We start from the raw sequence: 18,226 nt of genomic DNA, 5'->3' as shown, positions 1-18,226 counted from the left end.
AACCAGCAACCATCGTTTACTCACTCTGCAGCAACCAGCAACCATCGTTTACTCACTCTGTAGCAAACAGCAACCATCATTTACTCACTCTGCAGCAACCAGCAACCATCGTTTACTCACTCTGCAGCAACCAGCAACCATCATTTACTCACTCTGCAGCAACCAGCAACCATCGTTTACTCACTCTGCAGCAACCAGCAACCATCGTTTACTCACTCTGTAGCAAACAGCAACCATCATTTACTCACTCTGCAGCAACCAGCAACCATGTTTTACTCACTCTGTAGCAACCAGCAACCATGTTTTACTCACTCTGCAGCAACCAGCAACCATCATTTACTCACTCTGCAGCAACCAGCAACCATCGTTTACTCACTCTGCAGCAACCAGCAACCATGTTTTACTCACTCTGTAGCAACCAACAACCATCATTTACTCACTCTGCAGCAACCAGCAACCATCATTTACTCACTCTGTAGCAACCAGCAACCATGTTTTACTCACTCTGCAGCAACCAGCAACCATGTTTTACTCACTCTGTAGCAACCAGCAACCATGTTTTACTCCCTCTGCAGCAACCAGCAACTGAATTCATAGAGAGCTGAGACATTTTATGACTAATATACACACGAAATCCATTGTATAATTGATCAGGGCGTGTTTAGTAACAGTGGCTGGATTAGAAATTATTGTATTTAGGTGCAAGTCCGCCCCTTTCTCAGAGTAAGCGCTGTCTGTAGTGACTATTCCTCACCAGAGGATGTCAGTAGAATATGAAACATGAATCTATCTATCACTCTATTCTATAGTTCTCCCTGCCAGAGGAGTGATATAATCTGAAACCTCACTGGGCTCGCTCTAATCCTAAACAACTGTAGATTATGCTATAGATTATGTAGATGGTTTTGGACATTCATTATCGACCAGCACAAAGGTAAAGCTTTAAGGAGACACATTACTGATAATGTTATTAATACTCAAAATAATCTGCGGTACACATTCATTAATGATTGAGAACGAAGTATATTCATATATATATATATATATAGCCATTTAAAATTAATTTCTCAACACGCAATAACAAACAAGCTCCAACATTAAGACAGAAATAGAGAAAGAACTAAACAAAGGAATTATCTGCCATGTTTCTTTCATTTTTATTTAACCAGGCAAGTCAGTTAAGAACAAATTCTTATTTTCAATGACAGCCTAGGAACAGTTCAGGGGCAGAACGACAGATTTGTACCTTGTCAGCTCGGGGGTTTGAACTTGCAACCTTCCGGTTACTAGTCCAACGCTCTAACCACTAGGCTACCCTGCCGCTCATCTAGGTACCTTGAGATGAATGCCCTAACTGTAAGTTGCACCGATTAGAGCCTCTGCTAAATGACTAAAATGTCAATGTAATTAGCCACAGAGCTTCTGCTTCAATATGTGATGGGTAAAGGATCTGTGATTTAACACAGACTTTAATAAACACGAGAAGCAGAGTTCAATAGATATGACATAGTGGAATAAAACACAGACGATACTCTGCAACCGCAAACACACGGAGTAAACAAAACATTAAGAACACCTGCTCTTTCCATCACATAGACTGACCAGGTGAATCCAGGTGAAAGCTATGATCTATTATTTATGTCACTTGTTAAATCCACTCCAATCAGTGTAGATGAAGGGGAGGAGACAGGTGAAAGAAGGATGTTTAAGCCTTGAGACAATTGTGACACGGATTGTGTATGTGTGTCATTCAGAGGGTGAATGGGCAAGACAAAATATTTAAGCGCCTTTGAACAGGGGTATTGCAGTAAGTGCCAGGTGTACTGGTTCGTGTCAAGAACTGCAAAGCTGCTGAGTTTTTCACACTCAACAGTTTCATGTGTGCATCAAGAAGGGTCCACCACCCAAAGGACATCCAGCCAACTTGACACAACCGTGGGAAGCATTGGAGTCAACATGGGCCAGCATGGGGCAGCATCCCTGTGGAACGCTTTCACCATCTCGTAGAGTCCATGCCCTGACTATTGAGGCTGTTCTGAGGACAAAAGGGGGGGTGCAACTTAATATTAGGAAGGTGTTCCTGATGTTTGGTGTACTCAGTGTAGTTCAGTAGCAGGAGAGATGATACAAACTGATAATCTGCAGTCAAAGGAAATCCAACAGGAAGTCATATCTATTGGTTGCAAGACTTTCTACTTCAACCGTCCTCTCTGTATACACACATAACATCACCCTGTAGCTATATGCTACATACCAGACAGCATGTACATCGAGTGGGTCCAGCGGTAGCTACCCCAGACATTCTTGTGAGAGGTAAAGTTGATTATAACACCGTGCTTGTAATGTAAACATGTCGAGTTGTGTGTTTCAAATCAGTCCACTAACTCATGCCTCAACGGTGAACCTGTAAATGTCAAAATGTCAATTTGCCAACATTCCTGTTAACTTCCATATTGGAAATGCAGCCATTATTTATTTATTTTTACCTCTGAAAAGATAATCTCAGTCGTTTATCTCTGTACCTACAATTCACATAAAAAGTCATGTGAATTCAACACTGGAAAAAAATGGTTTAAAATTGGACGTAAAGGAAATGTGAATTTCAAGGTACGTCGGTACAGGTCGTTACAAACTACTCAACCCACCCCATCTTCTTTACCAAAAATTTAAAGTAAAATGAATTCACACTTGAAATTAAAGAGGAGTTAAACTTATGTGCCCTGTACGTGCACTCAGATAACAATCACTTCATAGTAGTGGAATGTTTGAAGTGACACTAGAATACATGATTGTTTTTTTTATTTCTCCTTAATAACCATCTCAGTCAGATATAAAAGATAGGATGAAAGTGCTTATTTAAATTCACAAAAAGGTTCAAAGGCCAGAATAACGAACAACGATTGCTTAAAGCCATAAGTTATAATGCAATGACATGACTTCATAAGCATCTCACAAGCCTCTCACAAGCCTCTCACAAGCATCTCATAAGCATGGGTCAGTGAGACACACTGTTGCATAAGTGGAGATCATATACAGCATATAAATAGTAGACAAATATTTACCATCAGCAATAAAAGCATACTTTTCTAATATATAAAGACATCTTACAGTAAACGTATGCACTTCTCTATTTGTGCAATAGCAAAAACTCATGCGTTTGTTCAAAAAGCTAAAAACACAACATTGAGAATCTGCAACATAACAAATATTTCAAATAGATATATTTTACATAAAATGTAGCTAGAAAAACACCAATTTAATTCCACAAAGTAAAAGCAATTTTTTTTGTGCAATTTCTTTGTTGATAATAACACTGTCACGCCAGACAATTCTGATTCAAAGTTCCTTAAACATGATATTCTCTTTTTCCTCGCTTAATACGATTATTTAAAACATTATGTAGAAAGCAAAGAAAAGGCACAGATCTTTGCTTTTCAATCAAAAGCACCAAACTGGACAAAAAGCAAGTCTACACTAAATTTGGTCAGATTCAGTTTTCAAATACTTTCATATTTTTTTAGATACTTTCCCCGTTATTTCCTTTCCAATTTCTCTCCAATAATCAAATTCTTAACTAATCACTCGATATGAATACAATTTAAACAACAAGCCTATTTTGAAAATAGTACACATACGCATTTATATGAATAAATGTGTTAAGAGTGGGTTATGGGGTATAATAAATATAAATGATTCTGTTTGTGTGCAAGTGTATGCAAGCATAATTAACGTAGAAGCATTCTCTTTAAATCCCATATATTGCACCTGTGTCCACTACTTCAACCGTCCTCTTGCTTATCCTTTGCTGCGAGGAACTCCACTGACCTAAAAGTTCAAAAAAAATTCATAGAGAGTATAAAGTCTCTGTTTTTAAAGGTTTGTTTTCCTCTCAGATATAGATCATAGTATGGTGAGGGGAGGGGAATGTTAAGACACATGAACGTTGCATTACTAACATGAAGAAACCTGAAGTAACTGAAACTGAGAGAAGAATCCCCCAACACCCAACCAATGGGGTCTGTCTGTCTGTCTGTCTGTCTGTCTGTCTGTCTGTCTGTCTGTCTGTCTGTCTGCCTGCCTGCCTGCCTGCCTGCCTGCCTGCCTGCCTGCCTGCCTGCCTGCCTGCCTGCCTGCCTGCCTGTCTGTCTGTCTGTCTGTCTGTCTGTCTGCCTGCCTGTCTGTCTGTCTGTCTAGTGGAATGAGGTTGAGAGGAACTGTGGACATAGCCTGGTTCCATATCTATTTGTGCTGTCTTGCCAACTCATATGTGACCAGAGAAGTTGGCGTGACCATAGCAGTTGTCAAGACATCGCTAATTGATCTAGAACCATGCTAGCTGAGGACTGGACGTTGGATGGGGGGGCTCAGCTGCTCCTGGAGGAAGCACCAAAGAACGTCCCATATGAGGAAAGGCCCAAATGGTACACTATTCCTTATATAGTGCATTACTTGTGACGAGAGCCTTCTGGTCAACAGTAGTACTTTATATAGGGAATAGGGTGCTATTTGGGATGCAACCCCAGTCTATAGATGCTCTTCGAAGGTGATCCTGAGGGAGGCGATGGCCTTGGTGCAGGTCTGAAGAACCTCTTCCTGCTTAGGGTTCCTGACCATGAGGACAGAGACAGGGGGGTTCTCCTCCTCAGAGTCCCGGGGTGTCTGGAGGGGGGACAGCCTCTCCCTCTCCATCCCGGTCTCCCTCTCCATCTCCCTCTCCATCCCCCTCTCCCTCCCCTGCTGCCGGGCTCCTGAGTCCTCTGCACCGAGGGCTGCCAGACGAGATCCCTCCTTAGTGCTGTCCTGGTGGAGCTCAGTCTTTTGAGGGGATAGGGCTGACAGATGGGTCCGGTCAGAGCTGCAGGAGGGCAGAGAGCGCAGTACCTGGATCCCTCCGATAGGCACCATGGGTAGGAGAGTCCCAGCCTGCTGCTGAGAGTGTAGGGGGAGGTGGCTGAAGAGGTTCTGACGAGGACAACTGGAGCAGGCGGACCCAGGCAGGCAGGGAGGCACGCTTCTCCTCTGATCCTAAACACAACAAGTTATAGTGACAATCAGAAGACACGTATCTACAGTTTCTTTCTAAAAAAAACAAGTTTGAAATGACAATCAAGAAAAAAATTCATGGACACCATTGGTGAAAAAAAAACATTGTGATTAATAAAGGTTTAACATCAAGAACACTGAGTTGAAATGAAGTCAGTTGAAATGAAGTCAGTGCAGCTAGTTTTGATGGACAAGCATATACCAGTCAATCTAAACATATACTAGTCAATGAAAACATACTGTAAACAACTATATTACATACCATATCCATTTCAATGGTTTCTCCCTGCTGGACCAGTTCAGCCTTGGCTTGCTGCCTGGTTTTATCCCCAGAGTCTCTATGTTGTGAGCCACCTCTACGTGGAGACACAGCCCTGAGCACCACCCTCTGTCTCCTCCCAGCCAGGTCCACTCCACCTGGGGACAGGGGCCTCTCCATACAGGCCGGAAAGAGGTGCTGGATGGGGGTGAGGTTGGGGGAGCTTGGCCTCAGCGGGGAGGTGTCCCATCGAGGTGAGGAGCGTCCCCGGGGGGAGAGGTCTCTCCGGGTTGAGGGGTAGCCGAGGCGGGAGTTAGGCGGTTCCCTCAGAGGGGACTCCCAGCCGGGGGACAGCAGACAGGTGGGGTAGGGGTCAAAGAACAGACAGCCCTGGTCAGGAGACAGCATGGCCAGGCTACAGTCTTCCTTGTCCAGGCTGGAGGCCAAGACAGTCCTCCGGTCTGGCCCTGTCCTCCTGACAGTGGAGGGGGGATGGGGATGGGGGTGGACATCAATGCCTGACAGGGTGGAGGTGGGATGGGGGTGGATATCGACGCTAGGCAGGGTGTAGGTTGAGAGGCAGCTGGGGAGGGGATGGAAGGAACTGAGGGGACAGCCATGGACGTCTGACGACACACCCTGGATGACAGCGGCAGCTGTGACCGACAGAGAGGCTACACCACAGGGCTGAGGGCTGGTGCTCCGGGAAAGGATCTTGGGAGTAGAGTCACCGTCGTAGTCGTCCTCGTCCTCGTCATCTTCGTCGATATCGTCGATCTCTTCATCCATGCCATCGGAGTCGTCTGCGTCTGAGAACTGGTGTTTGGCTGAGCTCAAAACCCCGGTCTTCAAGTCTTGCTGGATGTCATCTGCATTGTTTGAAAGAACAACAAGTAAAGACAAAGGATACATCACTTGTTTCTGTCATTCTTTCTGTGGTACAGTTACCATGGGTTACACAATCAGTTTTAAATATCTGAATAACTCCCTGGTCATTGGTCAATATCTTACCAGATTCCAGTGTCTCTGTATCATCCACTGTGACTGACACACCAAGCTCAAGACACTTCTTCATGTGAGCCTTTGACTTCATATGCTTGGTCAGATTTCCTGTGAGTCAAACATGTTAAAGATTAATTTAGCCGATTATCTTTTTATCATTATCATTCAATTGTACTTTTTTTTGGGGGGGGGAATAAATATTACTGTTGTCATCAATGCAATCATCATTCAATCTAGTTGATTTGATGAATCCCTTTTTAAAATCAGCAGTCGTCACAAAGTTAATCTCTCGTCTCATTCGTCTGAAAGAAGAAGGGAATCCCACCTTTAGTTTTGAAAGCGAAGTTGCAGACCCTGCAGACGTAGGGCCGGACGTCAGTGTGGGTGCGTATGTGTTTCTTCAGCATGCTAGGTTTCTTACAGCGAATGCCACACTCCTCACAGATATACTTCCCCCGGCCTCGGCCCCTCACGTACACATAGTCCTCATTAGACTTGAACCTGAGGGGAGGAAAACCATCCTTAATGCGATGTTCTATATCAGGGTGGTGTCAGACTCATTCCACGGAGGGCCGAATGTATGCTGGTTTTTGCAGTTTCCTTTCAATTTGATTAGTTAGGAACTCCCATCACCTGGTTGTCTAGGTCAAAAATTGGACTCAATGACCAGAATTGATCAATAAAGTACAAAGGAGGAGCAAAAACCTGCAGACACTTGGCCCTCCATGGAATGACATGTGTTTTATATTATACGTAGCTATAGACATGCAAGGTAAGTGAAAACAGCTATTCAATCTAATTCCAGGGATCTCTTTTAAAGAGGTCTTCTGATTTCAATGGGACTACCAGGTTAAATAAAGTTTAAAAAAATAATTTGTACCACCAGGCATAACCCCTTTATAAAACATGTACACATTACAAACTAACATTCAAATTAATATTATAGCGCTTATTGATTGATGTGATATTATCATAACAGACCCTCCTTCAAATATTTTTATCCGGGTTGGTGTTGGTGTTGGTGTTGGTGTTGGTGTTGGCACTGCTGTTTGTTTCGAGGAGACCTCCCTCTCTTTCCAGTCCTCCTTCCCGGCTTTTACCCTGCAGCTGGCATCCTTCACTTTCCTCCCATAGGAGCTCCCTTCCAGCTCTTTGAGCTGCGGTTTGCTCTGTAGCTAAATGAGACAGATAAATAAACGTTAATAAAAATAATAAATAAAAACAATTCTGTGAAACATTAAACATTCCGTGAACATGCAGTTTAGGTATAGAAGAAAATATATAATATGGTTACAATTAGATTATGTATTTATAATGTAACTTGATTCCAGGATTGGAAACATTCAATATAGATGTTTATGGAATAATGAATAATGAAATAATGAACGATCAATGTTCTCACCAGCCCGAGCCTCTGTCTCCATAAGAGTGAGGAGGAGACCAGCTTCCCAGTCCCAGGTTGGTACATGGCAGCCATGGTGTACACCCATGTGTTAGTTGTCTGTTTGGAGCGGAGCAGAGCCAAGGTGGCACTGGTGTTGAGGTTAGGAGGGTTGGGGTTATGGGAACTGATGCACCACGTAGCGTACACAGAGGACAGGGGAGAGCTGCTGTGAGTGCTGTTTGGCTTGGTGTAGTTCAGATAGCACCAACTCACAGCTGTCATTGTGCGGAGACTTGGAAATTGAGATATCCGTTTGGTGTTTTCCCCGTCTGAGATGAGGATGCCCTGACCTTTGACTAGCTGCACCAGCACCTCCATCTGTGCCTTGCTGTCCATGCCAGACTCATTGAAATCCTTTAGAGAAAGCAGAGCATGTGGATGTAGGCTTGCTTCTGTTGGCGAGTTATCCATAGGGGAATCAGGACTTTCTGACCCTTGTTGCTGAGGTGAGACGAAGCTTCCACTTGCTGGCTCGTTATGAGAATGAAGCGCTGATGAGACAGACAAAGAGGATTTTGAAGGAAAGCCTGACAGTGATACTCCCTGGTTGGTGTCACTTTGAAACTCTGACTTTAAACTGTGCTTGTTCTCTTCAGTCACATTATAATTCCCTAATTCCACAGCACCCAACTCCTCCACTATCTCACCGTACATTTTCTCCTCTTTGACGCGTTTCTGCTGTTTGACCTCCATGAACAGGTCCAAGCTGCTGGCCGGAGACAACATGCGTTTGTTGGATCCACCACTGGACCCACAGTTGGTGGTGGAGATCGTCCTGGAGGTCAGGGAGAGAGGGATGCCTGTCTTCAGCTTAGCTGGGGGCAGATCTAGAACGTGAACCTGGACTGGGCTGGTCAACAGTCCTCGAGGGTGTCCTAATAATATATTAGATGTATCCAAATTCGTGGCTAAATCTGCGAAGTGAGAAGTGAGTAAAGAGGTTCTGGTGGAGTTAACGCTTTCGAACGGATCATCTACAATTTGGGACACAGTGGTGTATGTGATGCTACCATAGGATGGCACGTGAGTCTGGATTCTAACAGGAACTAGGAGACCAGAGTGTGATGGCTGAGGGGAGAACATTGGCAGACACTGAGAGTGCAGAGCGGTGGATGAGAACGACAGGGCACTGCTGAGGTACTGAGGAAGAATATTTAGCGGAAGGACTGGATGTGCAAATTCAAGGTTAACATTCAAGGACTCCTGTCTTACCAAGTTACTCCGTCTGGGCTCCGAGTAGCTGGCGCTGAGTTCCGCATGTCTAACTTTGGCCGTTGGAGAGAGACTGCCGTAGTCAAACGATACGCTGCGGACCTCTGGGAGCTCTCTGCACTGGGAGTGGCACGGTGCCTGTTCTGAAGAGGTACGTCTCATTTCATGTTGTTGACGTTGGTTCAGGACAGAGAGGGAGTAGCCGCTTCCTGGCACCGCTAAGAACTCCAATGCTTTGCCAAACTCATCCTGTCTAGCCGCCGGGGAAGCTGGCTTGGGGATAACCTCTCTCTCTTTCTCCTCTCGGTCAAACGAGAAGCTGGAGCAGTAGGATAGGTTGCTGTCTTGACTGGGGCTCCGGGAGAGGCTCGTACAAGCCGACTCAAAGCTAGACTCGCCAGAGGAGTGCTCCAAGTCAGCTAAGCGCAGTCTCTTCTTCTTCGGAGGGAGTTTCTCTGGGGGGAACTGAGACAGGGTTTCACTCCTCTGAGGCCATTGGAACTCCTCTATATGTCTATCGGGCTCCTTCGCCTTCACCTGTTTCACCTCAGCTGATTTCTCTTTCTCTGGACTGTCTGGTTCTACAGTCACCCTGATCTCTGGGACCGGTATGTTAGACTGACGGACTAGCTTAGGTGTCATTTGATACGACTTATCTAATAATCTACTGTCACTCAACTGGTGTGCAAAGATCTCATTCCTTTTGTGCATCTCTCTAGTTTCGCTTTGCTCCACCACCTCCATTGAGGACGGCTTATCCCGTCTCTGGTAGTTGTAAGAATCTGACTGTTCAGAGAGAGACCTGGTAAGGGAGTTAGTGTGTTGAATCACAGAGATGACGTTACCTAAAGATCTTCTCTCTTCTCTCTCTCTCTTTTCCCACATTTCCCTTTCCAGTCTATCACGTTGTGTTCTATCCTGTGTGTGAACGCTTTGGGCATGTCCTTTCACTGAGGATGTAGTGGTTAGAGCACCTTGAGAGGTTTGCTTTGAATCATAGTCCCTCATCTCTTCAGAGTGGTCATAGTCCGTGTGATACTGGCCTCCTACATCCTCCTCCTCCGCAACACACTTTTCCTTTCGCCGTTTCCTCGTCGCATATTCCATCGCTTGCTTTTGTTGGATGATGAAACTGTCCACCTCCACTCCAAGGTTGGAAATATCAGAGATGTTTCCGTAGTGGTCAGGAGGTCCATCGTGTGCAGAGTGTTCAAAGGCAGCCTGTCTCGTAAGTCTCCTAATGCCTCCAGGGGACGCCCTTTCATCAAAGGAGTGGCTGCCTCGCAGGCCTTGTGACATGTCCTGACATGCCACGGAGGACGTGGGCATCGAGTTGCTCCGGACCAGCTGTCCAGAATCAGAGAGCTCTAGTTGAGCCTCCTTAATGTCCTCCCTTATAAATGAATGTGTGTTTATTCTGATCGATTCAACCATTGATTCCTTTTCTTGTGTGAATACGCGGGAAACACCTCGCTCCGATGTCTTACAATCACTCATTAAGTCTGTCCTGCAAGTCACAACAGTTATGGCCTGTTGTTTCGGGTTCGGCTTGTAACACTTTCCAAACATTATCTCTTGATAGGACTTGGCGTTTGTGTTGGGAGGACCACCTGTTTGGTGTTCAGCACTCTCAGAGCGTGAGAAGTAGCCTGAGTCTGTGCTGCCTTTGCTTCCCTGGCTAGGAAGGGAGAGAGATGTGTCAGTGTCACTGCTCCTTTTCTCTGAGAGCCGGAGTGCCAGCCTCTGCTTGATGGCGCTGGATTGGATTGCATGGCCGACCTGAGAAACAGCTGGAGCAGCATTGATCTCCAAGAGCCTGGGTGAACCGTCCTCAGATAATGTTGATGCTAATGTAACTCCCTGTTTCTGGGCAATGAGATTCAGTACTTTAACAGCAGTGGTGCTATCGGCTTCCTCCACTGAAACAGTGTCCAAGAGCGATGAATCGTCTTCGTCCGTGTCCGAGCTTTGCTCAGCATCAGAGTAGAACTCTCCTTCTCCTTCTAAAGATCCCCGGTCCTCCATGTTGACATTGTAAGAACCCAGTTCTGAAAATGGCACTGTCCCAGCTTTGACCGAGTGAGCATGAGATTTTCTGTGTTTGTATAAATTGCTCTTGGTTTTGAAGGAGAAACCACAGGGCACGCAGGGGTAGGGTCTCTCCCCAGTATGTGAGCGAATATGCTTCTTAAGTACGCTGGGTTTGGCACATGCCCTCCCACAATAATCACAAACATACTTCCCAGGTCTCTGTTGCTGCTTCTGCTCCATCTTACTACACACCTCCTTGGATAGTTCCTCTATTCCTGACTGGGAACAGTGTTGGAGAGACACGGGTAAACTGGGGGAGCTTCTCTGAGGAGAGGGCCCTCCACAGCTGACAAGTGGCAGTGCAGAAAGCAAGTGATCTGCTGTTTTCTGTCTAGCAAAGGGAACTGTCTGTCTCTCCTGTGGTGGATATGAGGTTAATACGTTGTAATGAGGATGACTGCAGGGTTGATCCTGTAATTGGCGTAGTGATTTCCCTTCTAATTGTCTGAGTTTCCCTGAGTCAGACATATCTGTTGAACAATATGTGGTTCTACTCTGGTCCTCCTCAGGTTCTGGGCATAGATGCCACCCCTCCCCTTCCGAATCAGCCGAGGGGGGTATTTTAGTTTGGGCAGTCATAGGTTCTGGTGCTGCTGACTTTCTCTGGGGAACTGTCTTATTCAGAGCCTCTTTAGAGCTTTTCACCTCTGCAGTAGTTTCTAGTGACTCCATGACGATTCCAATGTCACCTTCCTCTTCAGGGTTGATTTCCTACAGATGATAAAGTCTGTTATGTTACTGTAGTAGTAATATTCGCAGACGTAAAATGGTTGCAGGAAAGGGTCATCTGGAAAAAAAAAGAAACAGAATAATTATTTTTTTGTGAAATTACAATACTTCACAATATTACATTACATTACATAGTTCACAGTATTACATTAAGGACACACATGCATTGTCCCTACCAAATACCAGTAGACGCAAAAATAGCACAACTACTTACTTACAAAAATACTGTAGTTAACGTGCAACCCCCTTCCTGTTTCTCCCAACAAGAAACATAAAACAGATCATATCACCACTTAGGGACCTTTATAACCTCACAGACAAAAAATCATTTTCCAAAATATTTCCTCCTTCAACTAAACTTGGTGCATAATGACCAGTGATCATGGCAGGAAATGAAAGAATAACCATGCTCTTTTACTAGACTCTCTCAAATACCTGTACCTCATCTAACCCCTGGCCAGTGCACTACAATGACAGTGTGTATGTTTACCTGGACGCTAAACTCATCAAAGACACTTGATATGTGTACTGTTTATTATCTCATCCTATACCTCAGCTCCACATTATGGGACTACCTGTGTTTCTGCTCCATTACACTATGTCTGCACCCCAAATGGCACACTATCCCCTATATAGTGCACTACCCATAGGGCTCTGGTCAAAAGTAGTGCACTATAAAGGGAATAGGGTGCCATTTTGGATGTACCCTATAGCTCCATAGCAGGGTATGTAATCTTGTCCTAAATCTCAGCTCTACCTACACCTTGGGGCAGGGTATGTAATCTTGTTCTATACCGTGGACCAGGGTATGTAATCTTGTCCTAAATCTCAGCTCTACACCTTGGACCAGGGTATGTAATCTTGTTCTGTACCGTGGACCAGGGTATGTAATCTTGTTCTGTACCGTGGACCAGGGTATGTAATCTTGTTCTGTACCGTGGACCAGGGTATGTAATCGTGTTCTGTACCAAGGACCAGGGTATGTAATCTTGTTCTGTACCGTGGACCAGGGTATGTAATCTTGTTCTATACCGTGGACCAGGGTATGTAATCTTGTTCTGTACCGTGGACCAGGGTATGTAATCTTGTTCTGTACCGTGGACCAGGGTATGTAATCTTATTCGATACCGTGGACCGGGGTATGTAATCTTGTTCTGTACCGTGGACCAGGGTATGTAATCTTGTTCTATACTGTGGACCAGGGTATGTAATCTTGTTCTGTACCGTGGACCAGGGTATGTAATATTGTTCTGTACCGTGGACCAGGGTATGTAATCTTGTTCTGTACCGTGGACCAGGGTATGTAATCTTGTTCTGTACCGTGAACCAGGGTATGTGATCTTGTTCTATACATCAGCTCTAGATCATGGACCAGGGTATGTAATCTTGTTCTATACTGTGGACCAGGGTATGTAATCTTGTTCTATACGTCAGCTCTAGATCGTGGACCAGGGTATGTAATCTTGTTCTATACTGTGGACCAGGGTATGTAATCTTGTTCTATACATCAGCTCTAGATCATGGACCAGGGTATGTAATCTTGTTCTATACTGTGGACCAGGGTATGTAATCTTGTTCTATACATCAGCTCTAGATCATGGACCAGGGTATGTAATCTTGTTCTATACTGTGGACCAGGGTATGTAATCTTGTTCTATACATCAGCTCTAGATCATGGACCAGGGTATGTAATCTTGTTCTATACTGTGGACCAGGGTATGTCATCTTGTTCTATACGTCAGCTCTACATTGTGGGGCTTCATGGTATGCTGGGTCTCAGAGGGAACATCATTCTCATCTTCTCAGTATCAAAGGCTGTGTGCTCTTTAACGAGGTTATGTAAGATTATCTGGTTCAAACCCTCTGAGCTACTCTTAATTAGGACAGCCTATGAGCTACGTTTTCTCTTTCTGTTCCACCCTACTGCTCTCTCTTTCTGTTCCACCCTACTGCTCTCTCTTTCTATTCCACCCTCCTGCTCTCTCTTTCTGTTCCACTCTACTGCTCTCTCTTTCTGTTCCACTCTACTGCTCTCTCTTTCTGTTCCACTCTACTGCTCTCTCTTTCTGTTCCACCCTACTGCTCTCTCTTTCTATTCCACCCTACTGCTCTCTCTTTCTATTCCACCCTACTGCTCTCTCTTTCTGTTCCACCCTACTGCTCTCTCTTTCTGTTCCACTCTACTGCTCTCTCTTTCTGTTCCACCCTACTGCTCTCTCTTTCTGTTCCACCCTACTGCTCTCTCTTTCTGTTCCACTCTACTGCTCTCTCTTTCTGTTCCACTCTACTGCTCTCTCTTTCTGTTCCACTCTACTGCTCTCTCTTTCTGTTCCACCCTACTGCTCTCTCTTTCTGTTCCACCCTACTGCTCTCTCTTTCTGTTCCACCCTACTGCTCTCTCTTTCTGTTCCACCCTACTGCTCTCTCTTTCTGTTCCACCCTACTGCTCTCTCTTTCTGTTCCACCCTACTGCTCTCTCTTTCTGTTCCACCCTACTGCTCTCTCTCTTTCTGTTCCACCCTACTGCTCTCTCTCTTTCTGTTCCACTCTACTGCTCTCTCTTCCTGTTCCACCCTACTGCTCTCTCTTTCTGTTCCACCCTACTGCTCTCTCTTTCTGTTCCACCCTACTGCTCTCTCTTTCTGTTCCACCCTACTGCTCTCTTACTGTTCCACTCTACTGCTCTCTCTTTCTATTCCACCCTACTGCTCTCTTTCTGCTCCACCCTGCTGCTCTCTCTTTCTGTTCCACCCTACTGCTCTCTCTCTTTCTGTTCCACTCTACTGCTCTCTCTTTCTGTTCCACCCTACTGCTCTCTCTCTTTCTGTTCCACTCTACTGCTCTCTCTTTCTGTTCCACCCTACTGCTCTCTCTTTCTGTTCCACCCTACTGCTCTCTTTCTGTTCCACCCTACTGCTCTCTCTTTCTGTTCCACCCTACTGCTCTCTCTTTCTGTTCCACTCTACTGCTCTCTTTCTGTTCCACCCTACTGCTCTCTCTTTCTGTTCCAATCTACATCTCTCTTTCTGTTCCACCCTACTGCTCTCTCTTTCTGTTCCACATCTCTCTTTCTGTTCCACCCTACTGCTCTCTCTTTCACTATTTGTTACATCCAGGGATTTCTCTCTTTGTTAGACTGTTACATCCTACTGCTCCTTCTCTCTTTGTTACACACACACACACACACACACACACACACACACACACACACACACACACACACACACACACACACACACACACACACACATTTGTCAAACAGACCGGAGAGATGATACAAATCCAAGGTGACTCTTAAGATGCAGAGATAAAATACATTAAATCAAAGAGGCTACGCTTCTACTGCAAGATTGTCCAAATAATATTTAAATGGGAAGTACTTTGTCCTCCCACTTGACACAGGGCTAAACACTACAGCTATCTGATAGGGTTTGTATTCCTCTCCTAGACAGACAGACCAAAGTGGAGAATACAGTATATACTGTATACTGTAAAAGGTGACTTTTTGATACATTCTACAAGGGCAGAGGTGACAACATTGTAAGCCTTGAGCAGGAGGGGACAGGGGATCTCTCTCTCTCCTCAAGGTCATTCTGACCTCATAGCTAGGTATGTTTCCATCCTAAAGCAATAAGAGGAGGGAACTACGAGTGCAGGGTGTCAGGGAGATAAGCCTGCCTCACTGAAACAATACATACCTCTCTTCTGAACTACACTACAGATATAGAGAGGGAAGGACACAGCCTGTACTGTATGCAGGCTACACTTCCCAACCTCTGCTAAGTCATATTTACTAGTTCCTTCAGCAGATAGACTACACTTCCCAACCTCTGCTAAGTCATATTTACTAGTTCTTTCAGCAGATAGACTAACTTCCCAACCTCTGCCAAGTCATATTTACTAGTTCCTTCAGCAGATATAGACTACACTTCCCAACCTCTGCTAAGTCATATTTACTAGTTCCTTCAGCAGATATAGACTACACTTCCCAACCTCTGCTAAGTCATATTTACTAGTTCCTTCAGCAGATATAGACTACACTTCCCAACCTCTGCTAAGTCATATTTACTAGTTCCTACAGCAGATATAGACTACACTTCCCAACCTCTGTTAAGTCATATTTACTAGTTCCTTCAGCAGATATAGACTACACTTCCCAACCTCTGCTAAGTCATATTTACTAGTTCCTTCAGCAGATATAGACTACACTTCCCCACCTCTGCTAAGTCATATTTACTAGTTCCTTCAGCAGATAGACTACACTTCCCAACCTCTGCTAAGTCATATTTACTAGTTCCTTCAGCAGATATAGACTACACTTCCCAACCTCTGCTAAGTCATATTTACTAGTTCCTTCAGCAGATATAGACTACACTTCCCCACCTCTGCTAAGTCATATTTACTAGTTCCTTCAGCAGATAGACTACACTTCCCAACCTCTGCTAAGTCATATTTACTAGTTCCCTCAGCAGATATAGACTACACTTCCCAACAGACCTCTCTTTTAGGAAACAATCAATTTATTGTGTAGGTAAAGCCAATGGTCGTGTATGTACACTAGTATATATAATTCATGGTATATCCAAAAAGTTCACAGGAATATGGCAAGTGAGTACTACTATAGGAGGCAGTTGGGTGGTAAATCAGTGTGTTTTGAAATTATTGTGGGTTGGCAGTTGGGTGGTAAATCAGTGTGTTTTTGGGTTGTTTGTGGATTGGCAGTTGGGTGGTAAATCAGTGTGTTTTTTGAATGTTTGTGGGTTGGCTATTGGCATGTGAATGTGCTGCTTGCATGTGTGTGATTGAGCATGCACTTGTGCTTGAGTGGTTGAGAGGAGGGGGTTGACTCTTAGAAGGTTTCTTTATATTCAAGATACCGTATGCTTATACATTTACACGCTCATAAGACATAGTACAGCAACACTGCTGAAGCATGTTGCATGGAGACAATGGGAAGCATACTGTACATAGGTTATGGAAAACGTCATTACAATGCCACTGCATCACGTTCAGCTACACAGAGGAGTCTAACACTAGCCCCTCATCCATACATTTTATAAGGAAAACACATCGAGTCGGGGACACTGAGGCAGAAAGCCCATGGCATGACAGCATGCACAGAACACAACATGCAGAATTAACACCGATGTAAGATGTTTTCTATCCTACTGTTTTTCAAATAGTCTCTCCACAAGCAGCAGACAGACGGACATGCAGATGTCGAATATAATCCTCAAACAAACCTGACATTAGTATACTCTCTTCTTGTCCCACATCGCCAGTCACATGTCACATTCCTCATATTGCAAATTACAGCTGTCCATTCTCCACATCCCTGGGCTATAGTAATAGCATAAGCAATTATGATCAGATTTAGCGAGGGTAAAATCGTATCAATCAGACGTTGCAGCCGCTGATGCTGGCTGACTGAGCGTACATTAGGAGATCTATTGATGTGAGCTAGTCACCAGAGAAAATACCCAAGCGTGACGCGGGACCCAGGCACAGAAATAGCAAGGGGCCCAGTGAGGGATTACACAACAGCCCACGGTTTAGGACACTTTCTCCAACACAGCAGACAGATACACAGTCTCGGTGTGGGGGGAAAACACTGTTGTCAATACTCTGCTTTTACCAATGGTTGGCACACAACAGACAGCCACATCTCAGCTAGAGGTTCAAAACACAGCAGACATCTTCAACTTTAGAATAGTAGAATATAATAGAATATTCAGGACCTCCCGTGTGGCGCGGTGGTCTAAGGCACTGCAGTGCTTGAGGCGTCACTACAGACCCGGGTTTGATCCCAGGCTGTGTCACAACGGGCTGTGACCGGGAGTTCCATAGGGCGGGGAGAGGTTGGCCAGGTGGGCTTTACTTGGCTCATCGTGCTCTAGTGACTCCTTGTGGTGGGCCGGGCACCTGCAGGCTAACTTCAGTAGTCAGTTGAACAGTGTTTCCTCTGACACATTGGTGTGGCTGGCTTCTGGGTTAAGGAGGGCAGGTGTCAAGAAGTGTGGTTTGGCGGGTCATGCTTTGGAGGACGCATGACTTGACCTTTACCTCTCCGGAGCCTGTCGGGGAGTTGTAATGATGAAACAAGATCGTAATTGAAAAAATGGGTAAAATACAAAAGTAATAGAATATTCAACTACACAGTGTGGGTAGACTGGGTTCTCTATACATCCAAATGGCTTTTAGCAGGTCTGGGATCCCTGATTATACTGGAGTCTGATAACCTGGGATGACCCACATACACTGAGGGACTCGGATGAAACCCGGGTTTGCTATTTGGGGATTTAAATTCTCTCAGTGGGCCAAAACACAGCAGACACTTACTTTGAACACCTCTTGAAGATGGGCAACATGTCACTATGATCACTGACAACTACAAAGACATTTTTCCTCACCATACAAAGAGGAACAAATCATGAGGTGTTTAAATG

The 18,226-nt window shown here is 44.9% G+C and overlaps 1 protein-coding gene across 1 annotated transcript; it reads right to left on the bottom strand.

The window, feature by feature from the left end:
• Positions 1 to 2,764: 2,764 nt before the first annotated feature.
• On the bottom strand, positions 2,765 to 17,229 carry LOC139383438 (HIVEP zinc finger 2b). Its single transcript, XM_071127986.1, has 7 exons — positions 17,024 to 17,229; positions 7,707 to 11,838; positions 7,286 to 7,479; positions 6,630 to 6,805; positions 6,314 to 6,412; positions 5,306 to 6,171; positions 2,765 to 5,025 (listed from the first exon to the last, which is right to left on the bottom strand). The coding sequence occupies exons 2-7, from the start codon at positions 11,721 to 11,723 to the stop codon at positions 4,525 to 4,527; spliced, it is 5,853 nt and encodes a 1,950-aa protein (XP_070984087.1). The 5' UTR covers positions 11,724 to 11,838; positions 17,024 to 17,229; the 3' UTR covers positions 2,765 to 4,524.
• Positions 17,230 to 18,226: the final 997 nt, after the last annotated feature.

The sequence above is a fragment of the Oncorhynchus clarkii genome, chromosome 25 (assembly GCF_045791955.1).
Source record: "Oncorhynchus clarkii lewisi isolate Uvic-CL-2024 chromosome 25, UVic_Ocla_1.0, whole genome shotgun sequence".
NCBI classification, from domain to species: Eukaryota; Metazoa; Chordata; class Actinopteri; order Salmoniformes; family Salmonidae; genus Oncorhynchus; species Oncorhynchus clarkii.
This window is presented reverse-complemented; position numbering and strand designations above follow the sequence as displayed.